This window comes from Echinops telfairi, unplaced genomic scaffold, assembly GCF_000313985.2.
Source record: "Echinops telfairi isolate 266 unplaced genomic scaffold, ASM31398v2 ScPeMD7_60;HRSCAF=208, whole genome shotgun sequence".
In the NCBI taxonomy this organism is placed as follows: Eukaryota; Metazoa; Chordata; class Mammalia; order Afrosoricida; family Tenrecidae; genus Echinops; species Echinops telfairi.
This window is the reverse complement of record NW_022103958.1, coordinates 27,575,065-27,597,929: the sequence shown is the minus strand read 5'-3', so window position 1 is coordinate 27,597,929 and position 22,865 is coordinate 27,575,065. Positions and strand designations below refer to the sequence as shown.

The following is a 22,865-nucleotide window of genomic DNA, read 5'->3' as shown; positions in this document are numbered from 1 at the left end:
ATATATGGATGGTGTCTTAAATTGCACCCCATTAAAGTTGTCTTAAAGATGCCCCCCAAGGAAACAAAAGGTGTGGCTCAGTTTATACCTTCTACTAAAGTCACTTCTTATGATCACCCTCACCTGATCCAATAGCATAGTGCAAAAAGCCCTCCAAAGAGGGCTTACAGCCACAGGCATAGAGTTAAGAATGTTAATAAAGCACATAAGGAAGTATGACTAGAAGGGCCACTGTAACTAACCACAACTCAGTGTTGATTAGAGGAAGGTGAGGCAGCTTATTCGGGTCTTAAATTTAATAAGTAAAGTAACATGTAATATAATGCAAGCTCTTTAATCTGCTGTGAGTGAAATTAGAGAGAGATTTATAAGAAAGAAAGGGGGTGGCATTGACTGGTCAATCCAGGAGCTGACATGTCATTTGGGAACATGCAATAAGGTAGACAAGAAGCGTGAATTGCCTATCTGAATTTTGTGATTTCAAGTTTAAAGTAAGAACATCCAACAAGAAAGCACCATCAATCATACACTGTGAGGCTAACAAAATGAGGAAAATGTTCACAGCTGTGTCCTACCTTGCTGGTTTTTGTAGGACAACTGGGACAGAGAGAGAGATACGTTTTTAAAATGTTTAAACTATAGACAAAGGGTATATTAAAATAGTAAATAGAAAATATGTGCTCGAAAAAAGTACAAGAAATCATCAGTAGTTTGAAATGTTTTTAAAAATTGAACATCAAGAATTATACCTCACTATAATGTTAAAGAACTGTGGCAGTAGAAGTGGTTTTCTATATTTTAAAAACAAATTCCTTAGATTCTAATACCTAAATATTCTTATTAGGTTTATACTGTACTCTTGGGAAATCTTCTCCTATTAGGCTCTCTTAGTTCATAGGCTTACAGGAACTCTCAAATACCTGGGATTAACTCTATAAGACAACGTACATATTATCCATAGTCTGAGGGACTCAGATATGAATGTGATTCTCATAAATGGAGCAGTTTGACTTAGAAATATAGAAATTTATATGTCTTTGGGGGGAAGTCTAATTAGCTAGATTTTATGCAGTTTATTCAGAATGATAATCAAAACCTTTGTGAAAATAAACACAGTAGGAGAGTTTTCAGACTTCCTCATGCTTGAATAAAAACTCTTTCATCAAACATGTTCAACTCTTTAACTGTAAATTTAATTTCCCTCAAACAATTAGGAGGCATTTCACCCTGAGGATTCTTTTTTCATAATAAAGTAAGTTTGGCTTTGTAATTTGGATTATTGCCAAAACAATGGCTTGCTTTTCTCAGATATTAACATTTTGGAACAAATATGAAATTTAATCAAATTTTAAAGAATATTTTAATTTTAGATGCATGTATATGTTTAACCACCCAGTACACACAAACACACACCTTTGCACATTTGCTTGCCTGCCAACACATGAACTTCACACAGGTACAGTCTGTAGAGGAAATCCTTCTATTGACCAGCTGGGCAACTCTGACAATGCACTCATGGATCATGTCTATTCCACTCATCGCGACCCTGCAGGGCAGGCTAGAACTGCCCCTTGGCGATTCCAAGACGAACTCTTTACAGGAGTACAAAGCTTCTTCTTTCTCCTGCGGAGCAAGGGGTGGTTTTGAACTACTCACCTTTCAAATAGCAGCCCCAACGCATAAGCACTAAGTCACCAAGACTCCTTTTAGAGAGGAAAGAGGAAGTATATGAAGGAAACATGAAGTGTTTTTTATTTTTTTAAATAAAGAGATTAATTTTTATATTACATGTAACTGCACATTACTAAGAAATAACATTCTAATAAGTGAAATGAAAAGCTTTTGCCTTTCTTATAAATTAACATTTCTTTACCAACATTTAGGTTTCTATAATCTTTTAAGAACCATATATAAATTATTTATCTATATGTGAGGATAAAAACACTATACAAAGGAAAAATGACAATCGTGAATGAGTACCAAGTTTTTAATTTCTTGTCCCTGTTAACTTATTATAATCAAGACTATCTGTCAGCCAGTTGAATGCTTATATAGGAGAGAGGTTAAAATAGGTATTCTGTGTCATTATTCTAGTTATATCTATATAGCCATACATTCAAATTCATACACATAATAATATTCAATTAGCTACATATGCCAAGGTGATATTATTGTATAGCATTTTACTCCATTTAATTTTATGTGTAAATGAGGAGTAGTAAAATAAAAAAGTGACGGCACATGAATGTTAAAAATGAAGGAATGAAAATTATATAGATGTTCATAAGCATAGTCACACATCTCCACTAGTGTTTTAACCTTCAATGAAAATATTTGGGTCAAAGATTCATAACACAAAATAGTTACATCTTTTAAATTTATTGATCGCCCATATGTTTCCTACGAGCAGGCATCTGTAAGGGGACATTCACACTCACAGTTTTATACACACACAATTCCCTTGAACTATAAGTTTTGAAAGTTCCCCCTCTGCATTTGGGGCATTTCTATATTTATTACTCTTCCCATCTTGAGAATGATGTTATTTTAAAAAAAGAAATTATCCACCTGAACTCTAAAATCAAAATGAAGCAAAGACTTAAAAAACTTTACTCATAAAATGATTTCTTTTTCTTTTGTGCTAACAAGAATTGGTCAACATTCAACCATTTGCTAATCAAGAACAGATGGCATTGAAGGGAGATTTCCAAGCTGTACAGAAAAACATGACTACAAAGGTTGATGGAATACTCATGTAAATGTTTCAACCATCTGAAGTATCCCTGAAAGCACTCACTAGTGCATGTAAAGAAATATGGAATAAAGCTAACTGACTGAAGAGGTCCATATTTGTGCCTAGTCCAAAAAAAGGTAACATAATGCAGAAATGGGTTAACAATATCATTAATATAACATGCGAGCAAAATTTTGCTGAAGATAATTAAAAAATGTTTTCAGCAGTACATCAGGAGTGAGCTGCCAGAAAGTCAAGCTAAATTCAGAAGAGAAAGTGGAATGAGGAATCAGCTTTTGGCTGAAAAGAGAGAATATCAGAAAAAAAAAATTCGTATTTCATTGACTCTATAAAGGCATTTGTGTGGATCATAGCAAAATATGATAAGACAAAAAGAAACATTACCAAATCCAGGTATTCCAGAGCATTTCCTTGTGCTCCAAGGAACCTGTATATCGACCACGGGTAGTTATTGGAGAGAGCGATGGATTTTAAGGTGTGTCTGAAGAGTATTTGTAAGGCAGACTGAAGGGATGTGGCAGTGGTTTCTGATACCCGTCAACTGCAGAAGTGAGAAGGAAAATCAATGTCCACCTGAGCATCAGGTCTTCAGAGGTTGAGACTAAACTTCCCAATTTCCAGCCCTCTTACTAATTCTGACACTGACTGTCCCTCCCGAAGTTCTCTGTACTTCTCAGCAAGGTTCTATAATTCATTGCAAGTGCCAAACAGCCAATTCTCACTCTATGAGGTTTACTAGGGAAGTTGAAAAGTTACAATTCAAGTGAGAAATGCTCAGCATACACAGTTCAATGCCTACAGTTTCTTCTCTGCCCCCTGGCCTGTCTTCTACCATTTTTCGACAATGCTACACAGCTCTTTTAGGGGCTGCCAATAAATACCCAGAGGGCATTCTACTCAGTTGTAACCCCAACCCAAAGTTAGTTACAGCACCATGGGTCAGCAAACCTAATTTCCCTATGCCATCCTCCTGCCCCCAAATATAAAGCTTTACTTATTCTGAGAGCTTCAAAGTCCACAGCTTTGGCTCCTGAATCTGCTATTGCTGCTCCTCTGCTGTCCCTCTAGTGTCAAAACGACCTCCTGGATCAAGTAAGTTGAATGGACAAGGATGCTGGGATCCAAATGATGTGCTTTCTGTGTGTTTTTTCTCTTTCTTTATTGTTAGATGCCTTCGAGTCAGTTCTGACTCATAATGACCCCATTTCCAACAGAATGAAACATCACTAGGACCTGTACCATCCTAACAATTGTCCGTATGTTTGAGCCCATTGTTGAAGCCACTGTGTCAAACCATTTAATGCAGGGCTTCTCTCTTTTTATTGACTCTACACTCTGCTAATCATGATGAGCTTCTTCAGATACTGGTCTCCCCTGGCAACATGTCCAAGTACAGGTTCTGCAGAAGCACAATGAGGTGTTTCTAGAATTTCCATTCTTGTTAAGGGTTTTCTAGTTTGGATTGACCAACAGAGTCAAATACCTTAAAATTCCAGTAAACAGCTTTCTGGCTTGAGCCAAGATTCATCTAACATCAGCAATGATATCCCTTGTTCCATCTCCTCTTTTGAACCCAGTCAGAGGCCCTGGCAGATCCCTGTTGATGTACTGCTGTAAACATTGTTGGCTGATCCTCAGCAAAATTTTGCTTGCATGTAATAATCTGAGAAGCTCAACTCTGAAGAAAAATTCTGCATTAGGATGGAAGAAAGGCTTATTAGAAGGCTGCAAAGTGGAGATGATACAACATTGTTTGTGAAGAAAAGAGAACTTTAAGGCACTTGCTGATGAAAGTTAAAAACAGCCACCTTTCCTATAAAGGAAAGAAAATGCCTCACAACTGGACCGTTGGATATCATCAATGGAAGAAAAAATTGAGGTTGTGAAGGGTTTTATTTCATTTATATCAGCAATTAATGCTCATAGAAGCAGCAGTCACAAAACCAAAGCATTTCAATGGGCAAACTTACTGTAAAAGACCTCTTAAAAGTTTCTTATTTTTGTCGGTCTTTTTGTTGTTGTTGTTGTTGTTTTGGGTTTTTTGTTTTCTTTTGCTGCTTTTTTTTTGGTTTTTTGCTCTGTCTGGTTCTCTGATTATTATTGTCTCTGCATGTCTATCTAGATAAGATAGGGCAGGTAAACAATCCGGAGGAGAAAACAATGGTTATGGGGGAAACACGGGAGAGAGTGATGGAAGAAAGGATGGAGGGTTGTCAAACAATCCAGTGACAAGGGAACAACAAATTATCTAAAATCAATGATGAGTATGGTATAGGAAGTCTGGTGGGGATTGCTCAAGGGCAATGTAGCCAAGAGGAATTATTGAAATGCAAATGAAGGTTGACCCTGTTGGTGGGACAAGAAGAAAGTAAAAGGAAATAGAGAAAAGAACTAGGAGGCAAAAGACATTTATAGAGGTATAAATAAAAGCATGTACATATGTAAATATATTTATATATAACAATAGGGAAATAAATCCATGTGCGTATATTTATATGTTAAGTACTAAGGTAGCAGACATTTGCCCTCTACTCAAGTACTCCCTCAACACAAAAACACTTTGTTCTAATAACCTGGCATTCCATGATGCTCACCTTCCAAACATAATCTCTGAAGACAAAATGGGTGTATGAGCAAATGTGGTGAAGAAAGCTGATGGTGCCCGGCTATCAAAAGATATACCATCTGGGGTCTAAAAGGCTTGAAGATAAACAAGTGGCCATCTAGCTGAGAGGCAACAAAGTCCACAGCATACAAACCTGTGTGATCATGAGGTGTTGATGGGATCAGGTATTAGGCATCAAAGACCCAGAACAAAAAATTATATCAATGTGAATGAGGGGACATGTGGAGTGGAGACCCAAAGACCATATATAGATAATTGGACATCCCCTTATAGAAGGGTCACAAGGAAGAGACAAGCCAGTCAGGGTGCAGTATAACACCGATGAAACATAAAACTTTCCTCTAGTTCTTTAATGCTTCCTTCCCCCCACTATCATGACCCCAATTCTACCTTACAAATCTGGCTAGACCAGAACATGTACACTGGCACAGATTAGAGCTCTCATCACAGGGAATCCAGGACAAATAAACTCCTCAGGACCAATATTGAGAGTAGCCATACCAGGAGAGGAAGGGAAAGGTGGGGGGAGAAAGGAGAAACTGATAACAATGATCTACATATAACCCCCTCCCAGGGGATGCACAGCAGAAAAGTGGGCAAAGGAAGACATTGGTCAGTGTAAAACATGAAAAAATAATAATAATTTATATATTATCAAATGTTCTTGATGGAGGGGGTAGTGAGGAGGGAGGGGAAAAACATGAGGTACTGATAGCAAAGTCTCAAGTAGAAAGAAAATGTTTTGAAAACGATGATGGCAAAATATGTACAAATATGCTTGACACAATGGATGCGTGAATGGATTTTGATAAGATCTGTATGAGCCACCCATAAAGTGATAAAGATAAAAATATAAATAATAGAAAAATAAACCAAAAAAAAAGTGTTAAAGAACAAAGATGCTATTTTGGAGACTGAGGTGCCTCTGACCCAAGCCAAGGTATTTTGAATAGTTTCATATGCACATGAAAGTTGGGCAGTGAATTAATAAGATGCGAGAAGGATCAACACATTTCAATTATTGTAGGGGAGAATATTAAATTATCTTGGCCTGCCAAAATAACAAACCAAGAATGGGCATACAACCAGAAGGCTCTTTAGGAGTGAAAGTGGCATAACTTGTATTCTTGTACTTTGCACATGTTATTGGGAGCACTGGTCCCTGGAAAACGAGCATCAAGTAAAGGAGTATCAAAATAGAGGATGATCCCCAAAGAGATGGCTTGTCATGGTGCCTACATCAGGGTGCTCACATGTGATATCGACTGTCAGGATGGGCCAAGATGCGGCATCATTTTGTTCTGATTTACTTAGGGTTGCTGGAATGTGGAACTGACCCAAGGCAACAACTATTATTTTCATTAGAACCCTGGTGGTGTCACGTTTGTACACTCAGTTTTTACTGGGATGCTTAGAAGTTAGAACCCACCAGTTACTCCAGATGAGAAATATATGGGAATTTGTTCTCATAAAGAATTTTGTCTAGGATGCTTATGGTACATTATTATTTTCCCATAGACTCACTGAAAGTACAAATCTACTAATTAGAAATAAAACACCAACAATGACACAACTATTTTTGTTCTAGTTTAGATTTTTATATTTCGAGTACATATTTCAGATCTCATTATTAAAGAGGAGCCTTGAAAAAAAGTTATTGAAGATTAACTGTAGCAGGGAATTTTATAGTCACTTCTAATTTTCCCTTAGTTTTTTTTCAACCTTGCTATTATTTTGTGGGGGAAAAATCAATTCTTGTATGAAAATGAATTGAAATGTTGGTAGACTGTGGCAGTCACCTAACCTGGTGTCAATTTAAGAATTAAGACTGTAGGGGTAGAATCTAGCCTGTCAATCTGGAGAGAGCCAATGAGACTTCTGTGTGGGTGTGGCCTTCCCCTGCAAATTCTGGGAAATCTCTTACTTCCTCCTTGGAGGTGGAAGACACTGCTCTCTCTCTCTTTGCTACTCCCTGGGAGACACTGAAGAAGACAAGCCACATGGACGCAACCAGACCTCAGAAGCCAGAGAAGCCACAGAGAGACCCCTGCCAGCACTGAGATGCTTACACTGGACCCAAAGACTTTCTACCCACTGGCTTGTGATTGTCCTGCATTTGGTTTTATTGCATGTGTTTCATGAGTCTGAAGAGGATTTTATAGATTGGTATTGGACAGGTGGGCTAATATCAAACTTACGGCCTTGGGCTGGACTGGGTTGGGATGTTTTCTCATGTTCAATTCCTTGCATATAAACCTCTCCCTTATATACATATGCCTGTTTATGAATTTGTTTCTCTAATCTACCCAGACTAACACATAGACAATTCTGAGAACCAAAAGTTTCAATTTTTTATTTCAGTAGATTTTTTCTGTATTTTGATGATGATAACGATGTTGAAAAATGCCTGTATCAGTTAGAAACCATTTGAAATAATAATGTGGCAACCACAGGATGGTATGTAAATTATCCAGGATTCAGAATGTTGGGGACAGATCTAAGTATTTGCAGGGACCGTATTGTAAGCAACCTCTCCCTGTTGGGATGTTACCCATTGCCTTGGTCTCTTACCTCAATTAAATTAATAAGCATGTCCTCTAGTGGTTGGATCATTAAAAAGTGACATCTGGGTTTCAGTAATTCCTGTTGGTTACATTGCCCTTGATCAAGCCCTACCGGGACTCCTAAACTCTCCTCGCCATCAATTTTAGATCACTAGTTGTTCCCTTGTCCCTGGGTTTGTTAATACCCACTGTCTAGGCCAGTTCATGTGCACAGGTAAAGATAAGAGCTGGAAACACAGGGAATCCCAGACAGATAAACCTCTCAGGACCAATATTGAGAGTAGCCATACCAGAAAGGTAAGGGGAAGGTTGGGGAAGGAACTGATCACAATGATCTACCTACAACCCCTCTCAGGGGTATGGAAAACAGAAAAGTGGGTAAAGAGACATTGGTCAGTATAAGACATGAGAATAGTAATAATATTTTATAAATTATCAAGGGTTCATGAGGGAGGGAGAGAAAAAATGAGGAGCTGAAAGAAAATGTCTTAAAAATGATGATGGCAACAAATATACAAATGTGCTTGACACAATGGATGGACGGATGGATTGTGATAGGAGTTGTGCAAGCCCCAATGAAATGTTTTAAAAATAAATTCATAAATAAATAAAAGTCAAAGTTTAGGCTTTAAACCATGGCAATTAATTTTATCTGTGTAAACATAGATTCATTATATGTGAGGGACATGCCCACAATTTTAAGTGAAAATAACATATGCAAACTAGGATACATTTGCTAGTAAAGATTTCAATAATGTAAAATGTGAAAAATGTGCTCATGTATGAAAAAAAGTACATCTTGTGTACCTGACTGTCACTTTAAGAAAGGGCTGACTGACAGTTTTAGCCCTGGTTTATAAACCCAGGTGAGGCAACCTCTAGGAGAATGAAAACTATTTCCCCATGAGATGTCAAATGACTTGTACTTGACACACGTTTTCCCGTCAGTAGAAAGGAATAGTCTATTTTCAGGCACAGAAAAATTGCCTCACAGTGGCTAGATTGATGTTAACTCTTCGCTTTTTTGGAAAAGATGCTGAAAATGAGTATGATACTTAGAGCTTTGGTTTTTTAATATTTGGGGTGGAAGACATATAGAACAGATTGAATGCCAGGTGTTCAACACTTATTTTCACAGATAAACCAGCTGTATGGGTGTGACTAAGGTAGTTAAATGCCAGCTGTGCAGATGCGACCAAAGAATTTTAAAATTTTTGAGTTTTCATCTTCTCTTTCTGTCCCTTTAGGAGCATTATGGTCACCTGACCTCTCCCAGGGCTCCTGAGAACGTGTGCTAACAGGTCTTACTTCCACCAAACTACACAGCATTGCCCTGTGTGTACCCTCTCTTCATTCTCGAATAACCACAGTACTGACAGTGCCAGCTGTCTTTTATTAAAAAACCAAAAAAAATACCCTTAAGTACAACCCAGGGAGCCCTGTTGGCATCGAGGGCTATGCTTTGTGCTGCACCTGAAAGGTCAGCAGTTCAAATCTACTGGCAGTTCTTCTGGAGAAAGATGGGGCTTTTTACCCCTGTGAAGAGTTATATCTTTGAAACCCACGTGAGCATTTCAATTCTGTCCTACGGGTTCATTAGGAATCAGAATTGGCTCCGTTTCCATGAGAAAGTATGATGCATGCGGAAGGAAGCCTCTGGCACAGTGCTTAAAGTCTTCAAGTGCTATGAAAAACCAGCCATTGAACTCCTCCAGCTGCTTATTGGGATGTGGCTGTCTGCTGCTGTGAAGATTAGTCTTGAAAACCCCAGGGGACAGTGCTACCCTGTCATCTCCTGTTGCAATGACTCAGAATCAACTTGCCGGCAACAGGATTTGATTTTAATTGTTAAAGCACAACTAACAAAAGATGACTCCTAAAATGTATGCGTGATGAGGGGTACTACCCTTTGGCAAACCCCTCTCTCAACCTGCAATCGGTACATTTCCCATGACTTCTTCTTTGCCTTATTTCCTGGTTTCACATCATTTTCTGAGTCATTTCTATCCCTCCTTACTCTTCTTTTTTTCTTTGGTTCCCACTCCCTCCAACCATAATACCTACTTCAAGACATTGATCCCTACCTCCTTTGTAGGTAGGCTTTAAAAATAAAAGCAACCACGATAGACAAACTCCCAGCAAACCATCTCAGTAGCAGTCTGTTCAGCACTGTGGTCCTGGGGGCACCTTGCCCACCACAAAGGATGGTATTTTAGGGGCTGTGAGTGAAACGGAAGAACTTCTTACCAGTTCCCTGAAGCTCATGCTGCAGCTGGACCACGAATTGAAGAGCGCCTCAATAGAGTTTGGTCTCTGTGTGTGGTATGAGGAGGGGAGATTTAATGAGCTGAAAGCCAGATAAACAGTGGCTTAGTAATGATACATAACAAAATGGCTCAAATACGTTATCAAGTACCAAAAGTATTTTTGCTACTTTAAATTACCCAGGGCCATTGTCCTGGCTTCTCTCTTATCGTTGTCACTGGTATGTCATATTTAAAAAAATGACTGTTACAATTTTAAAGATGAGGAAAGTGGTATGATAGGGAGCAGCAGATCACCAGGACATCGGAATGAGTCTTCTTAAGAAAACATCTAAATATGGCCCAAGAGCCATATTTTGTTGTCTAGCTCTTTCACGTAGCTATCCCTGTCATAATGGAATGTTAAAAGTTGTCTGGGTAGCATTTGCATCCTCAAATGTGGGCAGACTTTACAGCAAGGAAAGAGAGAATTGAATGGGGCTAAATATTATTCCAAGACAAAACAATAGCTACAAAAATGAAGGTTTTTTTTAATGATAGGCTATACAGTGACAACAAAAAAATCTATTTTTACTGGAGCATAGCGTATATGGAACAAAACTAGCAAGGAGATTAAGCAGAGGAGGTTAGTAAACAATTGCACCTTTATGTTTTACTTATAATGCTCATAAGTATTTACTATAAATTCATATTTTATTTCAAATTAGGATTGAATGATTCCATTTCAATTTCCTAGTGATTTAGAAAAACTCTTCCCCTAAGAGTCATTTTTGTTAATGGATTCCCCAGAAAAAACAGGAATTTGATAAGAGCTGATAAGTCTACTGACAAAAAGATATGCATACAACTTTCACATGTGCCTCGTTGATTTTGTATATTTAGCCATATGTATATTTTTGAGCTCACAAAAAATCAGAAGGGGAAAACGAAGAATTTCTAGAAGTTAGGTCAGGTGGTTCTTTGACTCTTTCAGCAGGGACAGCATAGAGCGGAGTTTGTGTATCAAAGAGCTGTTGTGGCGTCCGCCTCTCTCAGCTGGTTTCTTTGATCCTTAGGACATGAAAAGTTAAAGAAAGCCAATCCAGGATACAGTCCTCTTGTTGCATTTCCTAGCCTGGGAATAGACATTCATGCCTCTGGCAAGAACATTTTCTTTTACCTCCAAGTTCACTATGATTATCATTGCCAGCACCGGACCTATTAGCATTTTTATAGCCCCTGTCAGAGCCTTCAAAGACAAAAGTGAGACTCAGTGGGATAGCATTCCTGAACCACTGTGCAACCCTGAAAGGAAAAGATTACTATATATGAAAGGTGGTGATTTCATTATTTTAAAGATGACTTTGTAGTTTTCCCCTGTAGAAACAGAGAGATCATGCAGGACTTAGAGCTTGTATTATTTTCCTTGTTTTTAGTTTTTCTCTGATTAAATACAATTTGCAGAGTTGTAACGTCGGAGACCATGCAGCAGTAAGTCTTGGAAAATCAATATAGCCCCTATCAGTCAGAGACACCAGTTGAAATTCATTTCATGCATCAAACAGAATGTAAAGCCATGGCTTCCGTCATGCCTAGAGAACAGTGTTTTTCTTTAGATACATGAAGTTAATAAAAACCTAACATATTGATTGGGTATTGACAGGGCTATTTTCCGTCCTGATTAATGGTCTCACATTCCATGTCAGTGTTAGGAACCCCTAGGAAATGCTCTACTGTTTTGAAACTAGCCTAACCATTTTTCTCTGGAATATATTTATTTAATCACAAAGATTTTCTACTATTTCAATTATTAATTGAAGGTATTTATACATCAAAACCCAGTTTCTTACTAATATTGAACATCATCTATATTTTCTGCATAAAATTGACACATTTTACTCCAATGATCAAAGAAGGCAGGGTCTATTCTTTAGCCTTTTTGTTTTTATCATAGGCTTGCAACAAACCCAGTTTTTTTAAAAAGAGAGAGAGAAGACACACTGAGAATGTTAAGCAAACTTAAAGGAAAAAGAAAGCTCGTATGTAAGTATGATGGAAGGCTAAGCAAATGAAGTAGCTCCACACACTTAAGAACTAGCTACAATTTCAACTGACACCTAGTGACATTTTAATTTTCTTTTTTACTAGTAAGCTGATTCAAGCAAGTGCGTGGCTACCAACTGAAATATTGGTGGTTTGAACACATGTTGAGGGAACTTGAGAAAAAGGACTAGTGGCCAACTTCTGAAAAAAAAATACAGCCTTCAAAATCATGTGGCGCACAATTCTCTGTAATATGTGGGGTCACTGTTATCCAGGTTTAATTTGATGGTAACAAAGTAAGTAGTTATTTTGTTCGTTCACTGCGTTCACTAAATAGGGTTAGTTTTCAGTGGCTAAGTGGTGGGGGACAACAAAAAGATAAACCTTTTCATTGTGTGCCCATGTAAGGCATCTGAGACTAACTGGGACACGATTTCTATCTCCTGGATATGTCCTCCTGTGCAGCATCCTATGCAGCTAGGTTCTCTGCAGAGATAAGAAATCAGCACACAAAATAACACAGAATTAAAGGAGGAACAAAGACACCAATAAAACTACAAACATTAAAATAAATAAATAAAAATGAAAAGAAACTAAACACAAACACAACAAAATGGCAACAACACACCTGCACATATCAATAATGACATTGGATTTCAATGGATTAAACGCATTGATCAAAAAAACAGAAAGTAACACACTGTATTAGAAAACAGGAACCAGTTACATGCTGCCTATAAGAGACACATCTTGAATTCAAAGACAAAAATGGACTATCAAAGGATGACTAAAAATCCACCAAGCCAATGGCAACCATAAATGCTGGGAGTGGCAATATTAGTCTCTGAGAAAATAAAAGCCCAGGCAAATAACTTAATGAGAGATAAGAATGAACCCTACATAATGATTAAAGTAACAATACAGCAGGAACATATAACTTATAATCATAATCCACATGCACTCATCCAATGAAAGATCTTTGAAATGTATCAGTCAAATCCTCTCAGACTTGAAGACAGAAATAAACAGCTCAAAAATGACAGTAGGACACATCAACACACCACTCTCAAGGAAAAACAGATCCTCAGGAAAAGAGTCAATAAAGAAACGAAAGAGCTAGACAATACCATCAACTCGCTTGACCTGCTACACATATACAGAGTACTCCACCTGACAGTAATACAGTGTACATTCTTCTCCAGTGCACAGGGTACATACAATAGAATAGATCAAATGCTACGCCACAAATGAAGTCTCAACATATTAAAAAACACTGAGCTCCTACAACCCATTTTCTCAAATTTCAATGCTATAAAACTGGAACTCAACAATAAACAGAATAGGAATATAAACTTTCTGAACCTATTACTGACAATGTATATATTTGTCTCAGAATAATCTTGTTAAGTTAAAATGATTTGGAAAAATGAAAACACAATAAAGATCCTAAATGGCACGAGGGTGTCTATTTCCTACAGAAGGTTCCTGTGCTCTAAGCAATGCTATGTGTAATATTTCAGATTTGTGATCATGTGGATTTTTTTCTGAATAGAGTGTTTATAAGTTTCATAAGATTTTTAAAGAGACTATTATTATCCAAAAGTTTAAGAACTGTGTGCATGGTGAAAATTAGCATACAAGTGCTGAAGTAAAGATGTAAGATAAAATTCAGAAATGTTATTTCTCTGAAGTTTCCTGAAGGAATTTCCATATGGCCGAGTGGTAACTCCTTGAACGCTAAGCAAATGGTCAGAAGTTAGAAATCACTAGCTGTTGCAGGAAATTAAAACAAGACTTTTTATAACTGTAAAGAGTTAGAGCAGTGGTTTTCAACCTTCCTAATGCCGTGACCCTTTACTATAGTGCCTCATGTTGTGGTGACCCCCCCCCCAACCATAAAATAACTTTTGTTGCTACTTCATAACTAGAATGTTGGTACTGTTATGAATTGGGCGACCCCTGTGAAAGGATCAATCAATCTCCAAAGGGGTGTGACCCACCGCTTGAAAACTGCTGAGCTAGTGCTTCTGAAATGCACAGGGGCACCTCTACCTTGTCCTGCAGAGCCTCGGGGAGTAGGAAACACGTCCATGGCAGTGAGTTTATATAATGTTTCCTACACCTTTTATGAATATAGGCTTCTCTCATTTATTCCACGCGGGGTAGTGTGTGTGTGTGTGTGTGTGTGTGTGTGTTTCTCACAGCATTTCAAAAGTTTGTTCTTTCTTTGACCAAGTGACTTATTCATTCATAAGTTTCTGACCAAGACAATTGTCATTGTGAGAGGAAGATTTTTCATTTGAAAAGCTTATACCCAACATGGCATAATACTAATATTATGAGATACCTATTGCTTCCCATGGAAAAGCCCTGGTGGTGCTGTTGTTAGGCATTGGGCTATGATCCACAAGGTCAGTAGTTCAAAACCACCAGCTGCTTTGTGGAAGAAAGACAGGACTTTCTACTTCCATGAAGACTTATAGTTTCAGAAACTGTAACTCTGACATGTAACTCTCATATGTCCTATAGATTCACTACGAATTGGCCTCAACTTGTTGGCAGTGAGAAAGCGAGAGACTACCTCCCATGTTAACTTTCCCAAAGTGAGATGTTAAACAGAATTACCAGTACTATTATTGATTCTCCTCTCTATTTCTTTCCCAACAGTTTTATTGGCACATAATTTACATATCATACAATTGAGTAGTTCATCCATTCAATCATATCAAGTGGAATTGTACAATCACCACAGCTATCTTAGAGCATCCCCACACCCCCAGGGTTAAATCGCCTTCGATATGGGCTGGGTAATCATGGTCAGTTCTAGAGCTCCCTCACCTCTCCTGCCCTTGCCCTTATTATCCACTCCTGAAATCCCTTTTCAGTCCCTGTTGCCCACCCCCACCCCTGCATCTCCCCATCACCCCTTGTATAAGTTATTATCTTTACACCTCCTCTCTGTGTTTCACCTCTGGGTAACTCAATAGAAAACCACGGAAAACAAATTGCACTAAGGGGCTAAAGATAAGATCATATTAGTATAAAGACAAAAATGGAAACAATGTGTGAGAAGAAGAGTTCGATCTATGATGTTTTGGGTGCTATTTCCCATGTTTTGGTTTCTTGGTAATGTTACACCCTGTAACCTTATGTTCCTGTGCTGTGATTGTTCGTTTTCTGCACATAAAGAACTAGATAGTATTTTTTGTGATGCTGGTTTTGTTTTGACTTATTCTCTAAATTTTCCCTCGAGAAAACTTGTATTTCTCCTTCAAATTGGATGGAAAGCTTTGCTAGGTATAGGATTTGGGGGCAACCGTTGTCTTTAAATTTTCAGAATATGTTGCTCCAATTTCTTCTTTCCTGCATGGTCTCTGCGGAGAGGTCTGAGTTTATTCTTATCTGTTGACCTCTCTCTGTGACTGCTTTTATCTCTTTAGCTGCACTCATGATTTTCTCCTTGTTTTTGATGTTGGATAATTAGACTACGATGTGCCTTGATGTGGTTGGGGTGGGAGTGGGGAGGAGTTCATTGAAGTGGTGTTCTTTCTACTTCTTTGGGTGGTCATCGTCTTCTCCTTTGTAATATTGGGGAAATTTTCATACAAGAATCCCTTTACTTTTTTAACTGTAGGCTTATTTGTTTCTTCATGCTCAGGGACCCCCAATAATCTGAGTATTGTTACGCAGAATGGAAGAAATGAAAAATTGATTTAGCAAACTTGTAGATAATCAAGCAGAATTCAGCAAATGAGAGAAGCAATCAAATTGAAAAAAGCAAAAGAAACTGTCCCAGGCGCTTGGAAACAATCGGGATCACAGTGCATGAGTCTCAGGTGTGGGAAAGTAAGGGGGAAGCCTGTGGTGGGGAGTGCAGCTGCGCCATTTGTGGGGAAACCACCACAAGTTCCGCGAACCATGAGAACAGGGCTTGGTCCAGTGGCCTCCTGGATGAGCTCACCGCAGCACAGATCTGAAAGCCGTTCACAGGGAGCTGCTGACAGGGGTCCGTACATCTGCGCCATCTTCACAGAAGTCCTCAAACCTGCTTCTCACAGAAGCTGCTGCTTGTAAAACCTGGTGTTTTGTTATGTTAAAACTTTGATAATGAACCAGGTGTGCATGGGAAGAAATCCAGAGGAGTTAAAGAAGCAAACAAAGGAAAGCCCCAGAGAGGCCCATTTGTTTAAGGGTTTTTGTTTTTGTTTTTGAAGGGCATTTAGGGTATCCTCCTATGGGGCTGCACTTACTGTTCCACAGGGGAGGGTGACAAGATTAGCCATGTGAGTCTGGGGCTCACTGGGTCTGCATTCTCCACTCTGCCTGCTGCCCTGTGGACTCACCCCCACGTGGTTTTGGCCCTGTGTTTTCCGCTCTGTTAGGTATTCCAGTTCTGTGGGACCTCTGCCTGTGTTCTTCTGGTCTGGGGTTGGGGGGCGGGGGTGGGGGGTGGGGGCAGGGCTAATCTGTTTCTGTTTTTATCTGTACGGGGATGATCCCCTACATCCCTGTCGCTCTTCCTACCCTTAGCATCAGGTAGCTTCTCCCTGCAGCCCTGGGGATCTGTGTTCTGCCGGCCTAATGCTGCAGGAAATGATCCAGGGGCTTCCAATCAGCAGACATCTCACTTTGATTGTAGTAAACCTGTGCCTACGTATCTTTTACTTCCCCGTGCTGGCAGGCTGTGCCTGGAACTAGGTGAAGGGAAGGCCAGAGCAGTCCCACTGGTCCTGGCAGAGGGGACCACCAGGGTGAGTTCTCAGGGCTGGATTTCTGAGGCTTTCCATGTGACATGGGATTATGACCCTGTCTTGGGCAACAGTCTGTCTGGGGATGTTACACCACACTGGTGGGTCATGGATTGAGGTGTGAAAGGGAGTTGGTGAATGCTGGTCCCTCTTGTCCTGTGGGGCATGTGGAAAGCCCAAGGGCAAGTGCAGTGAAGTTAAAGGGCCTCAGAGAGCTCTTGAATCATCCTGTGTGCCAACATTAGAAGGGGACGTCTGAACCGTTAATCTAGGCTACTGGGATTCTAGGTCCAGCAGCCTGCTTCCCAAGAGTGGCCTCCATACCTCCTGTCGGTCTGTTGTAACAGTAGGAGCACAGAACAGGTGATTCTACCTGGGCACCATCTCACAAGAAGTCTGATTCTGTCTCTTAATACTGTCTCTATGGATATTTTTTTACTGTGGTAGTTCAATTATTTTCTGTCAGCTTGGAGATGTATAAAAGTATAGGGGTAGAATCCAACCTATCAATCAGATACATCACAACCCAATGATGCTGCCTTGGGCCTTCTTATAACAGTAGAAGACTGGGAATCTCCCCCCTCCCTTCCCCTCCCTCTCCCTGGGAGCTGTGTACCCGGCCACGTTCCCACCAACCTTGTTTTCAAACTGCTCTGTACCCACTGGCCAGTGATCTTCTCACATTCTGCAGCCTTGCACGTGGCTATGTAGGTCTGAAGATGGACTTACGGACTAGCGTCAGACTTCGGCGCTTGAGTTGGACCAGTCTGGGGTGCCTTTGTGATATGTCATTTCTTCTTGATATAAAGCACTTTCTTAGACATAGAGGAGTGTCACCAGATTTGTTTTCTATAGACAGCTTGGTCTAACACACCTATTTTAACATTTTAAACAGCAACAAATCTTGTGCTAAAACTAAACCGTTCTATATTTAATTTCAATTAAAATTTTCTACTTTGAATATGTAATTTGCCTTCTCATTTCACAGATGTTGAAATTGACACGCAATATAGTTACGGTGTTTGACTAAAGTCTGACTAGCTGATTAGTGACAAATACTATGGCCCAAATGTGGATTGCCAAATCACTAATATTTGTGAAGATACTACATATATATTGACAAGCCTATTTTGCTCTATAAACATCTATTTCATTATTAGAGTGATTTTATTCTAAAGTTTCATGTTACTCATGATTTTCATCCAGAAAAATATTGTTCTAAAAGGAATTTTATTTTAACTATAAAGATGCCATGGGAGTAAGACAGGGACTATATCGCTGTGAGGGACGATTGTCATTGTTGAATTGTCTCACTGGACATATCTGTTCTTTGATGTTTTTAACTACATAAATAAAATAATTTCTTTTTTATGTATTATTTAATCTTTTTGCTTGATTTCCTTAGACCCACACATGATTTTATAAAACTACAGCACTGTCCTTAGTTTCCTTGTCTCTCCCTGTTAAGCATTCCTCCTATATCGGCAACCTTTGTACGCCACCTGTATCACACTCCCTTTCAAGTGTCTTTTTATTAACACAATATTATATAGGCACACACCTACATAAACCCATATTTCTACATTCACAGTGGGTTGTTTATTGTGGATAATTGTATATGAATTCTCCACACCTTGTTTTTGTATTTTTGTTTTAAAATACCTCTTGGGAATGCCTGCAAATCCTCTGGAGTCTAACGGGTGTATATTTTACTCTCAAAATCTGACATCATGTTGTGTATATACCATCATTATTTAGATTTGCTCTCTTATATCCATGTTTCTATCTATGGAAAATGTTGCTTTAAGTACACAGCGTTACATCTGGCATTTCCATCTCTGTGGACAGATCACATGGAGAATTGGTGTGAGAGGCTTTATTGTTTTTATAAATAACATTTTTATAAATTTTGCCTATTTTGAACTATATTGTGTAGGAGGCCTCTCTTCCAGAAGGGGCTTTTTATAGATAGCTTCACATGGGTAAATAGAACTCATTCTGACACAAATGTGCAGGCTGCTTTAGGAGATTTTCCTAGTTTTTATTGGCAATCCCTGAAAGGAAAGTACTATGCAAATGTGCTGGTGGTCTCATGGAACATAGGATCTGATACAAAGAACAGAAAGACAATGGTTTTTAGATACCACAGAGACTGCCTCCACAATGATCCATTGCCTTGGTGCCAAGATTCCGAGAAATGTTGTGGTTACCTTGAGATTTTTGAGGACAGGCAGTGAAAGTATTTCCCAGGAAACAACTCCCTTTGGTCAACATTTTAATATCCTAACCAAGCCAATAAGTGAAAGTCATTCTTATTCAATCTTTGTTCTATGAATAAATAAGGAAGAAGCTGCACTTTGAAATAGCCTTGGCAACTGGGGAAGAATAATTTAAATCTTTGTCATTTTTTATATGTTTTTGGATTATAAATCTTACTGTGTTGTATTTCTCTTCCTAGATAATTCACAGAGCAGTCTATTTCCTACAGAAACCATTTCAACCTCTTAAGTATGGCATTCAAAGCTTTTGATAATTTTAATTTTTCCAGCTTTTTCAGGTTTTACCCAGTAGCCTACTGGGAGCCTTATATATAGGTGATTTGCTGATTTGAAGTTTGCCTCCACTTAGCACTTCCCATCTTCGTTGGCATTACTTTTATTGTTCTCTCTACTTATAATTCATTCTTTTCCTCTACTGCATTTATTAATCCTGTGCATCATTCAAGGAACAACCTAAATTTTTTTTCATGAAACATTCCATGGTTGATTAAACTGTAGGTCCTCACTCTTAATGCCATATTTCTATCACATTTTGGTAATGTTTATATTTTGTCTATATATTGTTCTCACTGTGAGAACAAGCACCTACATACCATGGGGACCACAATTTTTTATGCATTTATTTATTATAAACCAAAAATCCCACTCTAATCTAGTCGATTCAAATTAATGGCTATTGACTAGAGTAGAGCTGCCCCATAGGTTTCTGAGGATGCTCCATTTCCTGCAAACAAAACGAAACATCTTCCCCCTATCTACCTAGTCTACTGTCAGTCAGAGTGAAGCTATGTAGGACAGGGTGAACCGCACCCATGGGTTTTCAAGACTGTACACTTTTAGGGGAGTACATAGCCTCATCTTTCTTCCACAGAGCAGTTTTGGGATTCAAATTGCTAATCTTGTGGGGAGCAGCCCAATGCATGACCCCCTATGCCACCGGGCCTCCTATAACAGTTACTGAGGCTCTTAAACCACTGCACCACCAGGGATCAGTTATTTATTATAAAGAGAAAGTATTTTTAATGCTTTGTCCATTTCTAGGAACATGAGAAAACACTGATAGGAATATAAATATTGAGGTCAGTGGATTCTTGAGAAGTATGGAGGCTTGATTTTATAAAATCAAAAGCCATAAAACTATTTAGTTTATAGCAATTTATCAAAGATCATCATAAGCAAAAGCTTAATAATGCGATATGGATATAATTTAATTTCCAGTTAATATCTTGCATTGTAATGAAAATAAGCGGAAGCACATTTAATATTTTCAGGAAAATATTTTTGGTTATTGACCATACTCCAGACACACAAGAGGAAATAACTGAAACATGAGCAAAAAAGCAGAAGGAGAATGAAATAAAGTAAGAATACTGCTAAACTAAAAATGCTTTTGAGACCATGAAAGAATTATAAAGGCAGCAGATCCTCAAAGTTCCAAATATATTTTTTAAGATCTAATCTGAATATTAGATATATACATGTGTGCATAATTATATATACGTGTCATTGCTGCCATGCATGTTAAACATGATTAATAACTTTATTTTGGTCATTATTAATTACTATGGTCTCAAGATAATTTGGGGAAGAGTTTACTTTCACAAACATTAGGAAAAACAAACTAGATCTTGCAGAGAAGTTGCATAATTGAAAGAAAATAAAAATGTGCCTTGCCATCATTATTTGACTGCACTGTGAGAACAAAAGGGAATCTGTTTATAAAAATGTACAGTCTCCAAAACCCACAGGTGCAGTTCTACCTTGTCCTTTATCGGGTCACTATGCGTCACAATAGACTAGATACTTGGTAGTATCTGTTTGATGATTGATTGATAACTATATCAGGAAAAATTATCAGGCCAGAACATACAGATTTGTTTTCCTTCTGAGTTAAATCATTCAATTTACTTGAAACAAGTGTGCAAAAATAATATAGACCTATATTTTAAAAATAGACAAAAGTGAAGAATTATAATACACACCTATAGAGAAAATACCTGCTTACCACCAGTATAACTATTGAAATATTTGCTTTATTGGTTTATATTAAAACACATGTTTCAGATAGGCTGTGAAGTATAGAAAAGTTTGATTATTATGAATTATATATTTTATTGAAATTAATTACAAACGGTTCAGGGTTTTACATAATAATTCACCCCTCAATATTTATGAAGATCTGGGTGAGGTTAGTGTTATGATTGCATGCTATAGAAGAATAAACTAAAATACAGAAGGTTTGAGCTATTTCCCTACAAATGGTAGTTAATTACATTAAAGAACTGGAGAAAATGTTCTAAAACTGTCGTTACAATTATACAGATGTTTTTGAAGTGATTGAACTACTGAATTGTATGATACATGACTTATATACCAACAATACTGTTAGGAAAAATCCAATTCTTTTCCTATGACTTTCTCTTTTAAGGTCTGGGTCCAATATTTGACTAAGCTAGAAAAACAGCATTATGATTAACTACATAATTTTGTAATTTCAATTTTTAAATTAGAACATCCATCATTTTAAAGTTGTGCGATTGCAATATGAAAAAAAATGCGGTGGGGGGAGGCTCTGTGTGTGTGATTACATGCTTGTCCACATGATTATCTGTGTGAAGGGGGTAAAATGTCTTTCATTCATAGTTATTAAAAACTGTTTAAATTCCCTGAATTTACTGACTTATTCTCACATAGGTCTTGTTACTCTATCTCTTTACCATTGTGGTAGAGTCTCAGATTGAATAAGTGAAAGAAAGTGCCTTTCAATGGGTTTCTGGCAGTACTAACCAGGGTAAGCGACCTCCTCTCTGGTCATATGATATCCCGAGGTTTGTTCTTTGAATGCTAAAGCCTAGAACTCTGAGATAGTTTAGTCTAGACAATATTGCTTGCTTTCACATTACATAAAGCAGGATACTGTCATGGACATTTCTGTTTTTCAAGACTACGGTAAAGAAAGTTCTGGTAATCAATCATCTGGTGTCTTTCTGGAGCTTAGATAATGCTGATTGTGATACAAACTTTTGTTACAAAACTGTTCTCTTTTATAATTGTCTGCTTAGAAGAAAGAGTAACAAGCAATATCCTAGTAATTAGGCTTCCAGTTATAGAAATTTAACTAAAGCTTGAGGCTTCGGACAAAAGGACGATGTCTTCTGTGGAGAGGATGAATGCGTGGGGGTCTCTCATGCCTTTTCTTCTGTTAGACAGGACTACGAAGAGCTGGCAAAGCAGCTGAAAGAAGTGTTTAAGGAGCGAAGCTCCATCCTCCGGCAGCTGACAAAGACATCAAGAGAGCTCGATGGGATTAAAGTGAACCTTCAGGTGAGATGGAAACTGATTTTCCCAGCAGCAAAGGACAAGTCACTCGATTTGCCTCAGTGGATTAACATGGAAAGACTTCTGCATTTGAAAATAGTTTTGAATATATGTCTTGATCCAACCATAGCAGTTATTATTTATTATTATATGAGCTTTGAGAGGAAATGTCATTTGAAATGCAGTCTGGGAATATGCGGTTTGCAAATACAAGAGAGGAAATTGTGTGCCTGGCAAAGCCATCGTTTCCTCACAGCTTCTGAGATCAATTTGACCTCTGCTTTTCATA

At 38.2% G+C, this 22,865-nt stretch overlaps 1 protein-coding gene across 3 annotated transcripts in view; it reads left to right on the top strand.

The window, feature by feature from the left end:
* LUZP2 (leucine zipper protein 2) overlaps window positions 1-22,865 on the top strand; it is a 598,898-nt gene that overhangs the window by 244,867 nt on the left and 331,166 nt on the right. For 2 of the 3 annotated variants that reach the window (XM_045291093.1, XM_045291092.1), the window contains exon 2: window positions 22,465-22,582. In XM_045291093.1, coding sequence (XP_045147028.1) covers window positions 22,465-22,582 — 118 coding nt within the window. The remainder of the gene's footprint in view (window positions 1-22,464; window positions 22,583-22,865) is intronic. The other variant, XM_004708247.2, reaches the window with a different exon arrangement.